Below are 22859 nucleotides of genomic sequence, written 5' to 3'. Positions count from 1 at the left end.
AATAAAATGTAGCTGTTTAGGCTGCCTATAAAGTAAATGCTTTTTATGAATTTAACTTTTTCTTTCTTTTTTTTTCTTTTTTCTTTTTCTTTTTCTTTTTTTTTTCTGAGATGGAGTCTCATCCTGAGCCCAGGCTGGAGCGCAGAGGCACCATCTTGGCTCACTGCAACCTCTGCCTCCCAGACCCCTGATTCTCATGCCCCAGCCTCCCAAGTAGCTGGGATTACAGGTGCACAACACCACGCCTGGCTAATTCTGAGTAGAGGTAGGGTTTCACCATGTTGGCCGAGCTGGTCTCGAACTCCTGTCCTCAAGTGATCCACCCATCTCAGCCTCCCAAAATGCTGGGATTACAGACGTGAGCCATCTGTGCCTGGCCGAATTTAACCCTTTACTTCTAAGGGGAAAAATGTACAAATTTAAACCCTGACCCAAGAGTAAGAATGTAATTTATTTCCTAATGTAGTTTTTGGACAGATCCTAGAAAGAAAGTAGCATACCAGTTCTAAAACTGTGTAATGTTGAACACAGGGGATCAAACCCTGGAGATCTGTTCTCCTCAATTTCTTGGCACAAGATTTCAATAAGGAACTGGTCTGTTTTCTGGCATCGGTCAGAAAAAAAAAAAAAAAGGACTTTTAGAGACTTCAGGTTATTGCTAGAGTTTGAATAATTTGGTGGTCTACCACAAGCAATCAATATTCTCACAGAGGTCACCTTTATTAAATGCAGAATGTGCCAAACAGAAAGTAACTTCCCTTCATGAGGCTGAGACATTCTCATTATTCTTGATCTCTTGAAGGCCAGGCAAGATGATAAATTATATATGATCTATATACAGTAGATGATGTGTTCTCAATGTGGATGCACTCTTCTATCTAGCTGAGATTTATAGACCTTTTATATTAACACTGAAGTATATTTTATCCTACTAAGTGTATTTTCAAGTCTGGTTGAAATCTTCTTTGCAGAAATTGTTAAATAATGGGAGTGTGTCTGTCAAACAATGTAGTTTCTTCTAAAGAGTGTGAAATAAGGGATCATAGTGGTGCTCTAGATTAAATAATCCAGATGTGGTTGAAAGTCTGATTTGCCTTATCAAGGATGCTCCTCCAAAGTGAATCTTAATGTATTTTTAAACTATTGTTGTTAATTCTGATACTGCCTTCTTGCTGTTATCAGTGTTAAGATTTTATCCCATTTTTAAAAATGAGATTCTGATGTGAGTGGTTAGATTTATTTCTGCAATCCTTACATGGTAATATAAAGTGTTTATACCCTTGTAACATCAACATTGTTCTGAAATTTTAATGGCTTTGTGAAATTCAAGTCGTAGAATCACAGCAAGTTCTTAAAATTATTGAGGGATACAATAAAGTGACCTTTTTTTTTTTTTTTTTTTTTTGAGATGGAGTTTTGCTCTTGTTGCCCAGGCTGGAATGCAGTGGCACGATTTCGGCTCACTGCAACCTCCGCCTCCTGGGTTCAAGGGATTCTCCTGCCTCAGCCTCCCTAGTAGCTGGGATTACAGGCGTGCGCCACTATGCCTGACTAATTTTGTATTTTTAGTAGAGATGGTGTTTCTCCATGTTGGTCATGCTGGTCTCAAACTCCCAACCTCAGGTTATCCACACGCCTCGGCCTCCCAAAGTGCTAGGATTACAGGAATGAGCCACTGCACCCGGCCTAAAGTGACTTTTTAAGAAACTGATTCAGTGTATGCAGAAGTTTAAAATTATTTTTCATTTGCCTTTAAGAAGAATAACGTAATGATTGTGTGAGCCTCACTATTTGCACAGCATCTGTGGACCTTCATATGGGTGGTACTGACCCCAGAGCCCCAGCCTTAGTGGATTTTTCAATCCATATCTAAACTATTACTTGCCTTAGACCCTTGATCTGCTAAAAAATTAGTAAAAATGTCAACATTTACATCCCTGAATGAGAAAGACTTATAATACACTATTTCATTTAATCCTCAACGTACATTTTGAAATTGGTGGGGCAGGTATTATTATCCTGACTTTATGGAGGTAATTGAAACATAAGTTCTGAGTTGAGCCAGATCACTCAGCTAATAGCGGGTAAGGATGCAGACAGGCTCGCTCATTGAGAAACATTTGTGAAGCCCCATTCTCTGCCAGACACTGGGTTTATGATGGTGAGTTTGATATTCATTCTGTTCTGCTTGAGGCTCTTGATACACATGAATTTGTTTTGCTTTTCTTTTGCTACGTTATTTTTTTTTTTAAATCATTTTTTAAAAATAAGAGCAATTAGATGTTTCTTTAGGGAATCTACCTTGCTGCAGCTTGAATACTAAAAATCCAGTAGTTTGAAAGCAGCAGACATATGATTTGTGCTTAATTTAATAAAATGACTATTATTATAATAAATATTGGTTTAAATAATAGGCGATTACTATTAAGTGGAAAATTACTGTGAGCCAGTTTATCATTGGCAGTCTGTTTTAGTATTTAACTAAAAATTTTACGTAAAACGTAAGTTACAACAGTATTTTATAAATTTTGTTAATATGATGTTGTTGTTAAGAATAGGTAATAAGGCCGGGCGCGGTGGCTCAAGCCTGTAATCCCAGCACTTTGGGAGGCCGAGATGGGCGGATCACGAGGTCAGGAGATCGAGACCATCCTGGCTAACACAATGAAACCCCGTCTCCACTAAAAATACAAAAAAATTAGCCGGGCGTGGTGGCGGCGCCTGTAGTCCCAGCTACTCCGGAGGCTGAGGCAGGAGAATGGCGGGAACCCGGGAGGCGGAGCTTGCAGTGAGCCGAGATCGCGCCACTGCACTCCAGCCTGGGCGACAGAGCGAGACTCCGCCTCAAAAAAAAAAAAAAAAAGAATAGGTAATAAATTGTTCAGTCTCCCAGGTAGAAAAATATGTTGTAAGTGGAAAAGAAGTACCTCTCTGTCTTTGATAGCTTATAGTCCAGCAAGCTGGGTGACCCACATTATTTTGATATTTGTTTTTCTTTAATATCTAGCTGACTCCTGAGTTCTCACAACGCTTGACCAATAAGATTCGGGAGCTTCTTCAGCAAATGGAGAGAGGCGTGAAATCAGCAGACCCTCGGGATGGCACCGGTTACACTGGCTGGGCAGGTATGAAGTGCTGACTGTGAGCTGGCATAAGCATTGTGCTTAAGAGCCAGAGCATTTTTCCAAGAGCTGTCTCTCTGAATGGTACACCCTTAAATGCTTCCTGCATCTGCATATGAGTAATTGCTTCTGGGAGAGTGCTGTGCCCTCAACCCAACCACAGTATCTTCTGGGTTTTTAATAGTGCCCTGAATTTAGGACATGGTAAGCATATTCATGTAATTCATGCCTGACATTTGGATGGCTGCTATACTTGTGAGGAGAAAAATTGATTTTCAATATTACATGGTTAATTTGGAGATGTAATTTCAGTGGGAAGAATTGGGAAGAGTTCCAAAATACATTGCCTGAAGCAGAGGTAATGAGGATTGATCTCAGGAGTAAAACATGTCCAGAAGCATTTTAAAAAGTTAACCCATGACAGGAATCCATACAGAAACACAGGGTAAAGTATTACTTCCATGGACTAATCCTCCCATGCGGTCATTGCTGGTTGGTTTGCAATTGCTGCATTGCCAGTCTCAATCATTGAGAGGTTGGAGGAGGTTTAGGAAGAAACGGTGCATTGATGTCAAAAAAGGTGAGAAAGAGAAAAAGCAAAGAAGAGACTGGGTGCGGTGGCTCACACCTGTAATCCCAGCACTTTGGGAGGCCAAGGTGGGTGGATCATGAGGTCAAGAGATCAAGACCATCCTGGCCAACACTGTGCAACCCCATCTCTACTAAAAATACAAAATTAGCTGGGCATGGTGGCTCATGCCTGTAGTCCCAGCTACTCAGGAGGCTGAGGCAGGAGAATCACTTGAATCCGGGAGGTGGAGATTGCAGTGAGCTGAGATTACGCCACTGCACTCCAGCCTGGTGATGGAGCAAGACTCCATCTCAAAAAAAAAGGAGAAAAGTCAAAGAACTGCAATTAATTTACCAAATGTAGAGAAACAAAAAGACAGCTGTGTAATCTGGAAGAAAGCATAGAGACTCAGTGTTTCCCATTCCCTTTAAAGAGTGGGCAAGGAGGAATAAGCTTGTAATCCACGGAATTTGAATTTGATTTTAAGGGAGTAGAATTTGTCATAAAAATGGCCTAATAGCAGAGATTCTGATTCAGTAGATCTTGAGCAGAACCCAGGAATTTGCCTTTTATAACCATCAGTGGTCCTGATGCAGATGGTGATCTATGGACTGCAGTTTGAAAGCTTCTTGAGAGAAATTTATTTATAATAGCAATCTCTTAGTCTTCGTCTATAGTACAGGTTGAGGATCCCAAATCTGAAATCCAAAATGCTCCAAAATTTGAAGCTTTCTGAGCTCTGATGTGACACTCAAAGGAAATGTTCGTTGAGCATTTAGGATTATCAATACTCAGATTTGGGATACTCACCTGGTAAATATAAGGCAGATATTTCAAAAATTGAAATCCAAAACACTTGTCCCAAGGATTTCAGATAAGAGATACTCAACCAATAATGACAAATGATTCTATTTTTTTTAACAAGGGTAGGGAAGACAGATTGAACCAGTAAAATTACAATCTCAGGGACTTTTAAAGTCAATGTTTTGTAAAAATAAGACTGGACTAGATAATGTTGGACCATTCCTTTTATTATTTTATGATTTTTATGAATTGTAGAAGCTTAACACAAAATGAGAATGAAATGAAAGGATTTTGTTTCAAGAAGGAAGGTATAACAGCTGTCATTTATTATCTACTGTGTACCAGGTGTGATGTGGTTGATAGATAATGTCATCAGTCAATGTTGAACATTACTATTTATTTAAAATTATCGGGGTTTGAACAAAATAGGGCAAGCACAATATACAGTTGTCTTGAGATTTCCTCTTGATGGCCATGTTGTAATAATATATAAGGCTCAGACTTACAGATCTGTTTCTAATATATATGGAGTTTCTATTATTTTGTTATTCCTGGCCAAAAAAAGAAAAAAAAAAAAAGACTGAAACAGATCACTAGTTAATTCTAGCACTGATTACAAAAGAATGACTTAAACTTTTAAATTGGCCACTCAGATGTACTCATATTATTATTGTGAGGTGCTTTGCTTTAGGGGGAAAATAAGAGGATTGATTTCAAGTTTGAATTAAGTTTGACAATGTTGGGAAGAGTCATTAGTCAGAACCTTATATTGCTAGGGCTAGTTGAGAAACCAAAAGTTAAAATCTTTGGAGATAGCAAAGAAATTTCACTCCAAAGTAAAATGCAAGTTTGTTTATTTTTTTTTTGTGGGGGGGGGGCTGTGCTGGGTTTCTGGCTTCATCTCCTTTGAATGTCAATATCCTTCAACCTTTAATCCTCAAGTATCTATGATATTCATTGCTGGTTCCTGAAAACAGCTTATATGGCAAGCATCTGAGGCAAATTGGCATAGTTAGCAGTTTAGGATGTCTTTAGTGGCTGGTTGTTTTAGGATGTAACGTAAAATCTTCTAGATAAATTTGCTAATGGTTTTCAAGGCAAGGTTCCTAATGTCTCCTAATCAAACACTGTTAAAAAAACCATTATTCCCACATAAAATAGACTGCCTCCTCCAGTGTTTTGATAAGTAAAATGCTACCTTGTGCCAGTGTTGAGACAGTTTAAATAACATAAAGCTCTGAGTTGTATAAGAAACTAAAACTGATTCAACCCCATAAAATCACAGTGTTAATACCTTCTCCTCCTATTATGTTATAGTTTACCAAGTATCATTTATTCATAACTGCAATTTTATTACCAAGTAATGCATTCACAGACACAATAAAAATATTTGGTGTTGTATGTCAAAGCAATGTTTATATAATTATGTGTAGATTTTTATGTTACTTTGTCCCGTTATCTTTCAAAAAAATGACACTCTTTAGGAAACACACATTATATTTCTTTAACTTTGTTCAGCCTGAGAAAACTGCATGGTTATTACAATTAGTTAGAACTTTAACATCTTATTTTGTTAAATGTCATTCTCCAGTATAAGCATGGGCTGATAGCTAATACTAGTTAGATAGGATTAGGATTTGGGACAGGATTAGATTCAGCTGTCTGTACCCCAAAAAAGAAAACAAAAGTATAGTGGTTTAAATAACAGTGCATTTTTCTCTCATAAAAGAAGGCCAGAAAGCGTTGGTCAGTCCAGGTCTGATAGTTAGCTTCAGGATGTTAATAGGAACCCCACTTCCTTTCTTTCTGCTCCATCATTCCTCAGCCTCTAGCTTTTACCTCTTGTTCAAAATGGCTGCTGAAGATCCAGTCATTACATCAGCTTTTCAGGCTGCTGGAAGGAAGAAGAGGCAAAGAAGAATGCATTAATGCATGCTCTGCCTTTAAAAAGCCTTCCTGGAAGTCCCACTCATCATTTCAGTTGTGCTTACTTTGCATGGGCTGGGACGTAGTCACTCTTGTTAGGAAGAAAGGGTGGGAAATGCAGGCTTTTATCTTGGGTTCTGTTAATAGAGGAAGAGGAGAGTCAACTTTAGGATAAGACCTAGTAATCTCGGCTATAACTTCTATATAACAAGAAAAATGATTTTTTTCTTGACTCCTATATTTTGCACAAGGCTTTTGGACAGTGAGCCTCAATTTTTATGTCTGTTAAAGGATCTCTTCTGTTCACTTTTGGGGGGAATAAATTTACCAGTGTCTATAAAATATTTTGAAATTTTCCAGGCAATATTTTGTCTCTTCTTTGTTTCCAAGGAGATTGATTTGGGTTTTGATTCACAACACCTTTACTCGTTTAAGGGGTTTTTTGTTTTGTTTTGTTTTTCCATTCAATAAGTAATAGTCTTTGCATAAAGCCTGCCACAGAAAGGAAGTATTACAGGAATGCCAAATCATAAATAATTTTCCTAGAGCTAAGTATAACTTAAATCTAGAAGGGACTACAATTGATTCTAAACTTAATACTGTAAAACATTACTATTTTTATAGCTTTATTAAACAGTTATTTGCCGTTCTTTTCTGCTTTCTCCTAAACTCTTATTTTCGGTTGCAGAATTATAAAGTTCCTAATTTGTACCATGCATCAATTCATACTAAACCCCATAATTGTATGTCTTTGTTTCTACTTCATGAATCTAAAGAAAGCTACAAAACTGGGCCGCCCAACTTCTTAATACCTCATTCATGGTGTGTCTAGATTTGTCTCAGTTGCAGTTGCTCAGTTGATCTTGAAAATGAAAGGGTTCTAGTGAAGAACTGACACATTTGTGTGTTTAGTGTTAGATGTGTAAAGTTGACCCTTGAACAATGTGCAGTTTAAGGGCACAGGCCCCTGACACAGTCAAAAATTTGTGTATAACTTTTGTCTCCCCCAAAACTTAATAGCTTGCTGTTGAGGAAGCCTTACTGATAAATAGTTGATTAACTATTTATCTTTTATATTATATTTTTATACTTTATATTTATATTTTGTGTGTTACATTTAATATGTACTATATTTTTACAATAAAGTAAGGTAGAAAAAATGTTACTAAGAGAATCATAAGGAAGGGAAAATATATTTACTATTCATTGAGTGGAAGTGGATCATTATAAAGGTCTTCATTGTTTTCTTCACATTGAGTAGGCTGAGGAAGAGGAGGAAAAGAAAGGGTTGGTCTTGCTCTCAGGGGTGGCAGAAGAAGTGAAGGGAGGTGGAAGGGAAGGCCGAAGAGGCAGGAACACTCAGTGTAACTTTACAGATATACGTCGTAATTTCTGTCTGACATTTTTGCTTTTTCATTTCTCTAAAAGTATCTCTGTACATTGCCAATTCTTCCACCATTTGCTTTAGTGTCAGTGCCCATACCATGTATGAATCCGTGTCAGAAAAGAAGTCAAAAGCAGCACTGAATAATCAAAACCCTTTTGCCAGACTGTCTAACGCTGTATCTTCCTCATCCTCTAGCACTGGTTCATAAGAACTCATCTTCATCAAGTTGCTTTCTATTAATTCCTGTGGTGTGGCGTCTATTAGCTCTCAAATTTCTCCAAGATTCATGTCTTGAAGTCCTTCATCCCTATCCCCCCACCTTTTTTTTTTTTGGCCATATCCACATCCCTTTCATGATCTCCTTGATTGGTGCCTGTGAAGTCATGCACACTATCTGGACCCGGTTTTCTCAAGCAAGAATTTATTATTTCAGCCTTGATGGTTTTTGTGGCTTTACTGTATTAACAATGGTGTCTCAATGGTGTAATTCTTCTAGACTGTCACGATGTTCTATCTGGGTTGTTCCGTAAATGGGTCACATATGCAAAGTGGCCCCCAAATGCTGAAGGAGCTGAAAAACCAAAGGAGGCAGAAAATCCAGTTTGTCAGTAAAGGCTGTTTTATTGGAGAACTTAGAGACACCAGCCTGGTCTTGGTCAGCCACAAGGCAGGAAGATCTCAACACTGTTACTCCAGAGACCCAGGGCTTACATACCATAGGGAAAGGCAACCCTCCAAAACAGGCAAGACTACTATGTGTATCGCAGCCTATAATTTGTGCAATAGCACCAAGCTTCCTTTGTTCTTACACTACGGACGGTAACGTAAAAATCAGGAGGCATTCACGGGGCCGGGGCTAATCAGAAGTTAGCGTAGAGAATTAGCCTACAAGATGCAGTCACTTTTGTCTCCACAGGGTACTGCATAGCATTGACAGTCCATTCCATAAAGTACTGTTTATAATGAGCCTGAGAGTTACTTATGAACCCTTGATATAGAGCCTGAATTAGAGACCTGTTTGGGGCAAGTAGACCACTTTGATGCCTTCAGTGTTGAACTCTTGGGTTCTGGGTAGCTAGGGGCATTGTGCACTAATGAAAAAACTTTAAAAGGCAGTCCCTACTGGCAAGATAATTTCTCTGCATCAAAGAGAAAGCATTAGTGGAACAAAACCATTGAAAAAGGTTCTTGTTGTCCAAGCTTTCCTATACAACCAAAAGATTGGCAGCTGGTGCTCATCTTTTCTCTTCAAGACCCGGGCGCTGGCAGCTTTATAAATAAGGGTAGTCCTGATCATAAACCCTACTGCATTTGCATAAAACAGTAGAGTTCGCCTATCCCTTCCTGCCTTAAATCCTGGTGCTCATTTCTTTTCCTTACTAATGCATGTCCTTTGTGGATTCTTCCCCCTAGAATAGGGTTCAAAAACTTTTCAGGCAGACGTCCTTTCCCCTCAATTGTTCTTCATTGTACCTGCCACCTCTTGGTTGGCAGAAGCTGCTGCTGCTGTTATCTTGACCTTTTTTAGCCAAATCTCTTTCTATAATTATCAAACCAACCCTTGCTGGCATTAAATTATCCAGCTTTAGATTCGTTTTGCTTTTAGTTGCCATATATTGACTTCACATTTTCTTGAATCATTTTAGAGTATTGCACCAAGATAAAGGCTACATTTTCAATATGTACTGCAGTTTCACTAAAACTGCAAGGTTTTTGTGCCTGTTGCTGTAACTACAGTGATGGCTTCATGAATTTCCTTTTCATTCTTTACAATGGTCCTTATGCTGGATTCATTTATCTTAAAATGGCAGGCAACTGCAGCTGCAGACCTCAGTCTATGGTTACATTATATCAAGCAGTTCAGGTGTTTCATGTAATGTCATGACTTTTCTCTGCTTCCTGGAAGCACTTTCACCATCACTAGTGGCACTTTGTATGTGTCCCATGGTGTTATTCAAGGTTTACAATATTGCACTAAACACAATTAAAAATACTCAAGAATCACAAGAGATTACTCCTTACTGTGATATGTAATTTACTGGAGAGACAGAGATAATGATCTCAAGCAGAGATAATTCACATCACATGTTATTTTAAGTGGAGCAACACTTGATTTCACATAAGTAGCAACAGGAGGTGGCTAAGAAGTTATTGCTGTAATACAGTGTGCGCTAGAGTTAATTTATGAAGTTATTTAATATTTCATCTTTACATTTGTTTACATTTCTCTTGACTGCAGGTGGCGCCATGTACAGTATGCATAAGTTTTGAAAAATTTTAACTTTTTATAATAGATTTGTGTATATTTTATCCTAGTGATAAAATAGACTAGTAACTACATATATTTTTTGTATTCATGACACACCTTTTTCTTAATTTTTTCGATATTTCTGGTCTACACGGTTCATCTGCATGTTTTTTCAAATTGTCAACAAATGCCCAAAAAAGTTTCCGCTATATATATGTTTTAAATCTGTGTACAAGTAGACCATGCAGTTTAAACCCATGTTGTTTAAGAGCCCACTGCACTTGGAACTGAAAAACTGACTCCTTTTTTTCCCATCTATCTTTTCAACAAAAATTAAAACTAATAGAAGGTAGAATTAGAATTAGAATTAGAATTAGAATTCTGCTAAAGTACTTCTGAGTGTTAAACGTGCTTAGTAAAATGATTATTATAATTAGTTAGGACTTTACAATTTTATTTTGTTGTTTCATTCCCCAGTAGCATGTAGATGGTCTGATAATTAACGCTGGTCCAGATAAGATTAGGATTTAGGATAGGATTATTCCAAATAATTCGTATATACAAAATGCTTTGTTGATAAGGGTGATATGTACAGGTTTAAATAGAAATGTAAAAGAAGTAAATAATTGCTTAAGAAAGTACTTTACACTTACTTTACAAACTTTTACAACTGAAATTATCTTGGCTTTTATTTTAAAATTGAAGCAGAGGGTATAATATAGTGAAGAGATTGGTTAACATGAACTTTTAATAGAACTCAAACATCATTTCCACTGAAGCCTATGTATTTACACCCATGAGTTGTCATAGTGCAGTTTTACAAGCTGTATCCCTGACTTTTACCTTTTTTATTCACAGCAGAGGTAAAAGTGCCCTGACCCTGGGAAAGAAAGGAGGGAAGAATTTTTAAAACCCTGTAGCTGTCTCATATTGTCAAAAGAGGCAGTTATTACCATAAATCCCTCTGGTCTCTCTCATGCTCATTCAGGAATGAGATATTATGATTAATCAATTTTTCAGACAGTGATTTAGACTTAAATTACTTCTATAATGTTCAAAAAAAGAATAATAAAATAGGTTGACTGAATGTTGGTTCCCAAGGGAATAAAGATCATCAGTTTGCAGTTTTATGATCATTTGACTGTTGCAGGACAGGAGTAAGATTAAAACACTCTTCCTGTTGATAAAATGTTACTGCAGTTAGCATTTGAATGACAAGACGGTGCAGGCATGTACACCAATGACTACTGTTGTATGCCAGGCACCATTTTAAGTGTGTTGCATTAATTCACTAATCCAAACCTCAAAAAAACTTTATATAGCCAGGCGTGGTGGTGGGTGCTTGTAATCCCAGCTACTCAAGAGGCTGAGGCAGGAGAATCGCTGGAATGTGGGAGGCGGAGGTTGCAGTGAGCCGAGATGGTGCCACTGCACTCCAGCCTGAGCAACAAAGGGAGACTGTCTCAAAAAAAAAAAAAAAAAAAAAAAAAAAAAAAAAAAAAACCTTTATGGCCAGAATACCATTCATATCCTCATTTCACAGATGAGAAAAATGAAGCAAAGCAAGGCTGAGTACTTCATTCAAGGTTATACAGCTAGTGACAATGCTAGGGTTCAACCCAAACAAGCCTGGCTCTTGAGTCCTGCTCTTTAGCCTGTGAACATGTGTGCATGTGTGTGTTTACTCTCAGCCTCTACATATGAGTTTATTCTGTACACTTTATAAGTGAAGAAGGTTTACTCACAAACTATAAGATGGAGTAGTTTGAACAATGACAACATGATACTCATGCCATACAAACTTCATAGAAATGGCTAATGACTAGTCAGATTTAAGTGTTTTAGTAAGAGAAGAGTCAGAGTAAGCCCTGATAAAGCATGAAGGAAATTTGGTAAGTAAGAAGGAAACAAGGCTTATTAGGCAAGAGTAATTACTATTTAAAAAGTTATTTAGAATTGAACATAAAATAAACCCTGAGAAGACTTATGGGCATTTGCAGCTAGAAAAATGAAAAACTCTCCAGTGTTTTTCTATAGAAGGTGTTTTTTCCCTTCCTAATCTTGTATTAATATATTCAGCATGGTTTCAGGATAGAAAATTAATTGGGCCAAGACAGAAGCTTTTCCTCATAATTGCTTGTTTTTGAAAAGGCTTAAAGATCTTCTCAAGTGAATTATCATCCATAGTCTGAAATCAATTGGTAGCTCTTGCAGCTGTTAATAAGTGATATTTTGAACGAACAGCCTCAGTTCTTTTCACCAAAATTCTCTTTTGTAAAATTTAGTACATGGGAGTGTAATGCATCGTGATATTGATATATGACATATGTCTGCAATAAGCATTGAGTTGTTCATTTTTAGCCTTAATCTTTTCCCAGTAGACTTACAGGAACTCTGTATTCACGGCTTGTGTAGCAGGGGACACATTTTAGTTATTTAGGAACCCCATTAAGAGTTGTTATATATGACTCTACACATAGCAGCAGACAGTACAGAAAAATAGCATGACTGGAGGCCCCTTAAGATCAAATCCACTGGTCAGCTACTGAGTGGTTCCCAGTGGTGTCCAGAGATCGCTGGGGACTCACCAGAGAACATAATGCTACCTGCCATGGAGATGGTCTGAGTTTTGATCCAGGTAGACTGTAGGTGCTAGGGGGGAGAACATTCTAAAGTGCTTTATAAAATGGAAACCACAAAACACTGGTAAGGAATTGTTATTAGAAAGGATTAAATGAGCAGATAAAGTGTTCTTGTGTTAGAAATAAACATTTGATCAAAAGTATTGCTTCCCTTGCAGATAACATAGTAGAAAAGTTAAGTAAACCCAAGGGATGGCTGATATCACTGCTGTCTTTGAGAGACAATGAGGGAAAATGCTAGCCCTTACTTCATTTTTTTCCCACTCTTAACTATGATGATTCTTAGGGGAAAGGATGATCAGCTCACACTTAAAAAAAAAAATTCATACAGGACTCTAGGGACTTTAGTTCTGAAAGACATGACCCAGTCTTCTGTAACCGACTCACAAAGTTAATGAGGCTAAAATTGGCATGTATTTCCTCTTTTCAAATATTAAATAACCTTTTAAACAAGAGGATATGTAGCATAATCCCTAGAGTAATATTAACTTGCACTCTAAATGCAAGTCATTATAGTGTTTCAAGATGCTGTTCCTCTGATCTACCAAATGTATGGCCTTTGAGCTGCAGATTTAGCATGTGAGTGTTAGTTACTGCTGACCCCAGACTTACTTGAAAGGAGTCACTCTGGCCAGGTGTCTTCTCTTTGCAGTTTGATCTCTTTGTAAGTAGCTCTTCATCAGAGCCAGCATTTCGGTGTTTAATTTGAGCCCTGACCAAGTGTCCTTCACCTTCATTAGATTCACCTGTCCCACCCAGCCAGCGCTGTTAGGACAAGTAGAAAGAGCCACGGGTGTGGATTTACGCTGGTTAGAGCACTTCACAATGGCCACGAGATAAATGAATGCAGTTGTAGAGTTTAGACACCACCAGTGGGCTTGAGTGAAGCAGAGTAGGATGAGAGTGTGACACAGATCAGAAAAAAAAAAAAAAAAAAAAGGTAGGAAGGAAAGAAGACCTATCTAACAATCTGACTTTTACAGCCAACACCAAGAAGGCTGTGTTTGTCATTTTCATTCCAATAACAGCAGCACTTAGCACAGTGCCCAATTCATAGTTGGTGGGCTGCAGGGCACTGCGGGGAGGAAAAGCGAACAATGTTTCCCTGTTTGTTTTGTTTTTTCATCTCTTTTTCTATTGGACACTCAGCTCTGAAATAAAGAAGAAAAGAAACACATTTTCAGAGTACTTATTTGCCCTCCTTATTCTCTTTTTTACTCATTTGTTTGGGGCAATATTATTAAATTAAAGGTGTGGAGTCATGACTAGTTTCCTCCCCGGATGACCTGTTAAAGCACTGGAGTGTTTGAAAGCCACAGCCCACGATGCTCTGCTTTAGTCGGACAGCTGGGCAGATGTCCTACTCTGGATTGTTTACGGTTCAGGCATGGGGAGAGTGCTGTGCACAGTAACAACAATGCTCTAAAGACAAATGTGATTTTGTTAAGGAATGGAAATGCGCATGGTCAACATTCAGCACAAAATTGAGAAACAATTACAAAAGAACATACTAGAAATTATCAACCTGATATAGAAAGACAGGTGGTCATACTTGCAGAGAATACTTTCACTTCTTATTTTTTCATAAATCTGAAGAGAAGAAAACATAGTAATTGATGAGCTGTTAAAGTTTCAAGTAGGGAAAAATGTATTTGAACTTAGATTGGAACACCCAAGTGCCCCTCCTTTAGGAAGTTCCTGTCTCCCTATCATTCTAAACTAATGCGTATTAGTTAAGCACCTCTGATGAGCCTTGTAGATCCAAAATCTGAACATGATTTTCCCTACCAGAGTACATGAAAGGAGTCTCTAAATGCTCTTGAACTGCACGAAAATGCATTGCAGGGCTGAAGTACCATGGCACAAAGCTTTTTACATCACTGTAAGCTGGCCATAAAACAAATGAAAAATGTTGAGGAATAATCTGTAGAATGCAAAATCGCAGAAAAGTATTTTGAGAGATATATCTGTGGAGATTTTTATCTCCATATGCATTTGAGACACAGCAAGGTCTTGATTGGTCAAAATGAATAGGACTAATGATCCCTCAGAAATTCAAAGGCTTACTATTAATTACTTCTCAACAGCTGGCTGTATTTATAGTACTACTTGGCATAAATTGCTGAGTAAGGAAATTGCAGATTTAGAAGTATCCCTAAATAATGTACCCTCCCATCCCAGGGTAGTAGCTACAGGAAAAAAAAAAAGAAAAGAAAAATCTAGTTCACAGCTTTCATACTGAAGCCAGGACTGATTCCTATTACAACAGAATTTTATTTGGTCCTCACAGCATGTTTTTTTTTGTTTGTTTTTGTTATTGTTTTGTTTTAAATAGTTATCAACATTTCAAGACCAAGAAATTTTTAGGGTAAACTGACAGTGCCAGACTTCCCGAACTTCTTGTACAGAATGACATCTATTCCTGGTCTTCAGAGCAGTACTATCATTGGAATGTTCTGCAGTAATGGAAATGTTATTTCCATCACAACAGCCACTAGCCACATGTGGCTATTGAACATTCAAAATGTGGCTAGTGTGACTAAGATTGAACTTTAAATTGTGTTTACTTTCAATTAACTTACATTTCTATAGACATTTATGGTTAGAGGGTATCATACTGGACACTGCACTTCTAGAGAAACCAGACAGGTTGCAGGAGTAGTAATTCAAAGTACTATACATCTGGATGTGTAGATTTTCTTCTATGTTTTTTTCTAGTTGTTTTACAATTTCTGGTCTTAAGTCTAAGTCTTTAGTCCACTTTTTTACATAGTGTGAAATGAGGTTCAAATTTCATTCTTCTGCATGTGGATATACAGAATATTCATACTTATGACATTCAGTAACACCATTTATTAAATATAAAATAATTCTAAACTCTCAGTTTAGAGCAGATTTTTACAATTAAATTCAATCAAAATTTAAATCTCATTCAGTTTTTTCTGGTCTAGAAGAGAAGATAAAGGGAAGGAAGCATGTCGCCATTCTACTTTTTGCTTAGCAGACAGCACAGAAGGAAATGTAATGTGATATTCAAATTTAAGCCTAAGAATACACTTGGCTAAAATTGGCTTTTGTCACATTTTAAAGTAGATGCACATTCTGCGATAAAAAGATGAAAGAAAATGCTAAAAAGATGAAAGAAAATGCTAAAAAGATGAAACTCCCTACCTCATTCTTTGTCAAAACTCAAACAATTTTGGCTGTTATGTTAGAAGTCAGTAGAAGTGTTTTTTCTCATTATATTAAGTGTCCTTCAGAGAATAGAATCATTTGGGAATGAATTTATTAATGGATACAGCTGTACTCTTTCCTCCCAAACCTGATTCTCCAACAGAGGGGTTTGCCACCTCAGTGGATGGCACCATTGCCCATCTAGCTGTTCAAGTTACTCATCAGGAGGCATTTTGATGTCTCCTCCTCTGCGCATCTCCCACCAGGTTCTGCTGATTTTACTTTTTAGACAGGTATCTTTCCAGTTCATTCTGACAACATCTGTGTTAACACCACCCACCCTATGTCTCGCTCCTACTCCTGAAGCATCCTCCTAACTGCTCCTCCTGCATCCACTCTTCCATACACTCCCTTGCAAACCTCACAGTGCAGTTATGGTGAACTTTTAACAAATCTAAATATATTCTTCCCATGCTTAAAATGGGTGCATTTCAAATGAAACTCCAAATCCTAACTGGCCTGCTAGACCCTGTGTAATCTAGCTTCTGCCTGCCTCTCTAGCTTTGAGAAGAGCTGTCTTTTCTAGGATTAGGGTTACCAGGACATGGCAGTACAATACATCTAAAATAACAGTGGCTTTAACAAAACTGAAGTTTATTTTTCTCTTGTGTAAGTAGGCAATCCACAGACTGGTGTGGCAGCTTCACAGTCTGCCAGGATCTAGGTGGCTTTGATCTTTGAAACTTTACCACCCTCAGCACAGAGCTTCCAACTCACGGTCCTTAGGCCATGGCTGCTCTAGCTGCCCCATCACATCTGCATTCCAGCCAGGAAGAAAGTAGAAAAGGAAATAAATGGCCAGTGCCTTCCCTTTAAGAACATTTTCCCAAGTTGCCTCCACTACTCCCACTGCATCCTGTTGTTCAGAACTTCGCCACATAGCCATACCCAGCTATGAAGAAGATTGTTCTTAGCAGCCAGAAGAACATACCCAGCTAAAATCCAGGGCATTATTGTTGAGAGAAAGGTGAGATACATTTGGAAAACCACTTAGCAGTCTCCATCACAAGAGGTAACGCCTCATTTTCTAGAGTAGAATATGAGTCAGAAATGTCTGACATAGAAAAATTAATAGATAGCACATAAGCATATTGTTAGAAATAGAGAGATACTAGAGAAAATGGCTGAAACTGTTGCAAATGGTTGCCTCTGGAAGGCAGGAACACAGTGAACCAGAGGACTGGTGTTTTGCATATTAAGTCTTTCAGTGCTGTATAATTTTTTCCATGAAGAACATATATATTTTGATAAACATTGCATTTGAAGGCATTTCTTAAGGCATTGACTGAAGCCAGGCCCACGAGTATGTATTAGGACTGGGTGATTTTTCCCTGCAAAGCCCCTGAAGTTGTGTTTTTATTTCCCACCTTGCCAACCATCCCCGAGTCTTTGGTATTTATTCAGAGGTGGTGGTATATGCATGGTTATTGTCAAGGGTTGAGGATCATAAAGATCAGGTTTAAGACATTTGGCCACAAGCAGTCCCCCCTTTTTTCTGTTATTAGGACACATTCTGTTGTTTTCTATTACATAAAATACTGATGAGGCATTAAATGTCTGTGACTTAATGCATTTTGTCTTATTTTCCTGACCTGGGTTGATTTATAATAAGCATGTGCAGGAAACTTTTTCTAATTGGCAGCAGCACTCACCACTTAAAGTCCTTTTCCTCTATGGATGTTCTGTGACAGGGAATGTAGACACAGTAAACTATCATCTGCAGAAGATTGCTTATCAAAATTCACAGATCCAGAGGCCCACGAGAGGTAGGGGAGAACTGGAACTTGAGGTTGTGGAATCCCAGAAACTAGAAAGATAATTCTTTGCCGATCAAAAAGAAAGTTTTAATCCAAATGTATTCTTGTGAGACTTGAGAAATGATTACCTGTTTTTCATGAGAAATACACCAAATCTTACAATTGCAAGCCTTAATAGGTTTTGTTTGTTAAATAGTTAAGCCAAGAGGAATTGTTGCTAATGAGAGACAAAGGTCTGAAAGGAAAACAATCATTGGGCTTGTATTTAATCACTTTTTATTTTCTCAGATCTCCATCATGTCATTATCTGGCTTTGGTGCTTACATAACTTAATTAGGAGAGTTCAGGCAGCAATGGGAATAGCAGGGCAAAATGAAAGGGTAACAGTTTAAATGGATCACCTGCAGATGCGTGATATGGATGGAGATGAAGCCTATTAAGGACCTAATTTTAGAAGAAGCTCTTGACATCAGCCATTTGTGAAAAGGGGATTTTTTTTTTATTACCTACACACAAGGTTCTGTACACTTGTCTACAAACCTTAAGCATTAGTGCATCTGATCATCAACTTCTGGGATTACTAACACCAAGCCACTTTGAAAGAGCAGTCAAGGTTATTAACTTTGGCAGGAAATGAAAATTTGGCCTTAATATACATGTGAAATTGAATTGTCTGTAGCACAAAGCTTTGGAGATTACCCATGCAAAATGAGAAAACTATCTAAATTTAAAATTGTCCTCAGTACAGTGGAAAGTAATTTTGCAGACAGCATTTTTACTGCATTGAAATCTGTGAAGAGATTGGCTCTATTAATTTAAATTTAAACAGAGGTTCTGTGTCTTCTAAAAATGGCAAATGAGATGGAAAATGTACTTTAAGGGAAAAAATGGGTTTCTGGAAATGCTGCAGGCAGGCAGGCTTCCTACTCCACATCTTTGAGTCTGCCCTGAGACCATTTGGCTTCAGAGGGAAGGCTCTTTCCACTGTGACAGGCATTTGAAATCAGGACATGCAGACAGTGCCTCTATTACATATTTCAGGCTTCAAGAAGAGGGTAAGAAACTGATCGAGTAAAGCCCAAGGCAAAAGTCATTGGTGGCTTTTACATTACAGTTACCAAAGTAGGTGGGTCCTTGACAGAGAAAAAAATCAAGGGGTTGAATATTTTTTCTCAGCTATCAAATAACTTTCTTATAATCCCTGCTTGGAAGGATACTGGGGCAGGGGATTTGGTTACATTAACTACCTTTTCACTAAAAAAAAAAACACACACACACTCACAAACCAAACTTTTACGTAAAGAGAAATTGAAGTTTTCACTCACTAGTCTTTGAATTTCTTTAGTTCACGACAAACCATTTCTTATTAATTATTAGTGAATCGATTACATTTATTTGGAACCCTAGTTTAATGACACTTCATTTCACCATCAAGAAGAATACATTAACACAATAACCAGAGTACAACAAAGATTAATAATAGGCTGTGTGTCTCTTTATTGGCCAAAGCCTTAGAGACCTTATTATTTAATAGAGTTGTCATAATGAGGAAACTGAGGTCAAGTAGTTGGCTTATGCTGGTTCGTAGAGTTGCTTACTAATAGAGCTGAGCCTAGAATTAAAGTCACCCAAACTTCCAGATCATTAATATATTTGCTACAGGTTATCAAGAATCACTGCTGAGTAGACACCATGCCAAAATAATAAAATAACTGCCTTTCCTCATCTTTACATTGCTTTCTTTTTGTTTTTCAGGTATTGCTGTGCTTTACTTACATCTTTATGATGTATTTGGGGACCCTGCCTACCTACAGTTAGCACATGGCTATGTCAAGCAAAGTCTGAACTGCTTAACCAAGCGTTCCATCACCTTCCTCTGCGGGGATGCAGGCCCCCTGGCAGTGGCTGCTGTGCTGTATCACAAGATGAACAATGAGAAGCAGGCAGAAGATTGCATCACACGGTAATCGTGTTTCTACATGAGGGTTATTTTCTAGACATCATTATGCATTAATTCTGCATATGTTAACAAAAGAACATTCTAGTGAGTTTACTTTTCTCTTAGCAGATAAATCTCACTGCTGTCATTTAATCAATTCTCATATTATTCCTGTGTTGTAGTGAAGGAACAACAAATATAATCCCTATTTTATTGCAAGATATAAGACACTGTCATGTTCCAGATTAAACATCAGTTCAGTAATGTGAGGTCAAAAGCCTGAACATATGATTACTAATCCAAAGTACTATCCAAGATCTGTAATTCAAGGAAATGCAGTTCAATTCCTACAAGTGGGCTGAGAGAGTCCTTCTAAGGGACCACAAACTGATTCAAAACGGCCTTTCTTAGAGGCAGTGACATGCACATCCTGATTTTCATTTTGGTATAAATTATAGTGGTCCACTAGAAGCTGGTGAATTATGAAGAATTATTAAATGTTTTTACTAATAGGCTATAATTGTTGCCTTACCAGAGTTTATTAAGCACTCTTTCAGAGTTCTAAGAACCCTGGCTGCCACGCGACTCTGCATGCATTGCTCTTAGGCTCCCACTGCGCGTGCTAACACTCCAGCAACGTTTTAACCACTGACCGTCCCCGAGTTGACCATGGTGTTTGACTCCCACTATTCTTTCTTATAGATTACTGTTAGGATGGCATTACCATCACCGATTTAGTTTGTCTAGGATCCCTTGGCTAATCTTTACCCTGTTTGCTGGTGTATATTTCAACAACAGGCTTTTTGGACTTTTCAAGATGTGATAGTGCTATATTCAAAAAAGAAATGATTTATACCCCTATTGTTTAGGCATGTGTGTGTATATGCATATATCCCTTCTTTCCCAATCTTTGCCCACACAGTGATGTTTTCTTATTGTAACTAACTTTTTCCACTGGAAATTGTAACAAAAAGAGGGGGTGGGAGTCTTTTGTTCCACACATAATGATTTGGGAATCATCATATTGGATCATTGTCTGAATTGACATATACTTCAAAACACCTTTTTTTAAATACATGCCTATGCTACATTTCTTAGGGGCTAGACATTACATAGTATAACTTTAAAACACATTACTTAGTGCGTCTAGAGGAAAATAACTGAACATTCCATTATTCCAGAGCTGAGAAGCTTTTAATATAAAACCTGTCACCAAGCTCGACCAAAATGAAAGATGAAACAAAACAGTGATTTCCCCCAAGGTTTAATTAAAGTGTGTTCCTTCCATAGTAGCTGACTTGCATAAGACTTGCCAATGCAAAAACTGTTCTATACTCACCGAAATGTGAAACACAGAGACTACCTTTTAATTTTTTTTACATAGCTGATATTTAAAGCCATCAGCCAACAACTGCTTTAGAGGTCCACAAGATATTCTCATTCAGTGAATCACTGTTAAGTACCATCAAATCAAATTGTAGTGCTCCCAATATTCTATATATAATGCCAGCCTTTCCAAAATACGTGCAGCCAAATTTTAATAGTTTGCTGTGTGAGAAATGTTAATGTGTTCAATGAGACCAGGATTCATAGATTCAAACAGATGGGAATTTGTATCAAAGCACTAATTAAACAAAATTAAATATGTGTCTTTACCGGCTGCTTAGAGTCTTCTGCAGCTTATATACCTGAGGACAACACAGCAACTCTAGGGAGCAGCACTTGCCAATCTTAACTCACCTATACAACCCTCTTCTTCATGAAATCTTGAGGGCCTATTTCTAACACACTCTTTGGGAAATGGCACAATATCAGTATTAGTGTATTAAAATGCTCGTAAGAGTATGCTGAGATTTTTGTTTTTGGTATATTGGTACTAAAGGTGTTTTTGTCATTTACCTTTTTAAATTTTGACATTTCAACAGTATTTATAGCCAGTAGGCTTGTTAAGGTTAAAAATATAGTGTGTGAATATAATAGGAAAATACACTATTTGTGGCTATAGCTTTGATTTTTTCAGATTTTTTCTTTTATATAAAACAGAAAAAGAATGACTTAGAATGATTTGTAAGTTACGGACTTTGCTTTATCTTTTCAAAGGAAAAATCTAGAAATTTGACTTAATTTCAAGAAATCCAAAATTATTTCATATCAGTTTAGTAAACCTCCTTTAACTTTTTACTAAACTTTTCTCATTTTACAGATCTTTTGAGATCCCACACTCACATTCTCTGTGTACTGCCTTTGTTGTGCTTCATTGCCAACATCATGTTCTAGCTAGCTTGCTTTTTCTACATTTTCTTAATATAATGTTCTTTCAAAATCATAACTTTTAAGTTTTAGAGACCAAACGGTCCTTTGAGATCATCAAAAGTCTAATCCTTAAAGAAACTGAAATCCAAGGAAATCAGTGTTTCCCTGTAGTACATATTCTTAACCTTGGGCCTCTGAGAATCTTAGGGTTTCTGGAAGTGTATAAAACCTCCAAATTATATTCAGCAAGGAGAGAGCATTTGTGCTTTTCTTAAAGGGATCTATAACTCCCCAAAAGGAGGGTGTGTGTCTGTTTTCATCCCACCCACTTCTACGTATCGGTGCCACAACATGAATAGAGTATGTGGCCTGTTCCCAATTAGATGGCTAACCTGACATATATAGTGCTTTGGGGCCAGTACTTAGGATGATGAAGCACGGTGGCTTTCCTGGTCCAGAAATGTATACCCTCCCTTCTTGTAGTGTGACAAGTCAGTAATGGACATCTTTTTTTTTTTTTTTTAAATAAGCAGAAAAGGGATTTAAAAATATTTATTGTGGTAAAATATACATAATATAAAATTTACAGTTTAACCATTTTTAAATGTACAATTCATTGGCATTAATTATATTCACAATGTTGTACAACCATCAGCACTATTTATTTTCAAAAAATATTTTATTACTCCAACAGAAACTCTGTACCCATTAAAAAGTAATTCTCCATGCCCCCATACCCTCATCCCCTGGTAACCTATATTCTACTTTTTCTATGAATTTGCTTATTTTAGATATTTTATATAAGTGGAATTATACATTTGTTCTTTTGTGTCTGGCTTACTCCACTTAGCATAATGTTTTCAAGATTTATCTATGTTATAGAATGTATCAAAAATTAGTTCCTTTCAGTGACTAAGTAATACTCATTGTATGTATATACCACATTTCTATTTTTTTAAAAGGCTATTTAGTAGGT

At 37.4% G+C, this 22859-nt stretch overlaps 1 protein-coding gene across 6 annotated transcripts in view; it reads left to right on the top strand.

Annotated features, from left to right (window-relative positions):
* LOC105481137 (LanC like glutathione S-transferase 1) overlaps positions 1-22859 on the top strand; it is a 45206-nt gene that overhangs the window by 4442 nt on the left and 17905 nt on the right. For all 6 annotated transcript variants that reach the window (XM_011740474.3, XM_011740470.3, XM_011740471.2 and 3 more), the window contains 2 exons: positions 3008-3125; positions 19447-19654. In XM_011740474.3, coding sequence (XP_011738776.1) covers positions 3008-3125; positions 19447-19654 — 326 coding nt within the window. The remainder of the gene's footprint in view (positions 1-3007; positions 3126-19446; positions 19655-22859) is intronic.

This window comes from Macaca nemestrina, chromosome 11 (genome assembly GCF_043159975.1).
Source record: "Macaca nemestrina isolate mMacNem1 chromosome 11, mMacNem.hap1, whole genome shotgun sequence".
Classification (NCBI taxonomy): Eukaryota; Metazoa; Chordata; class Mammalia; order Primates; family Cercopithecidae; genus Macaca; species Macaca nemestrina.
This window is presented reverse-complemented; position numbering and strand designations above follow the sequence as displayed.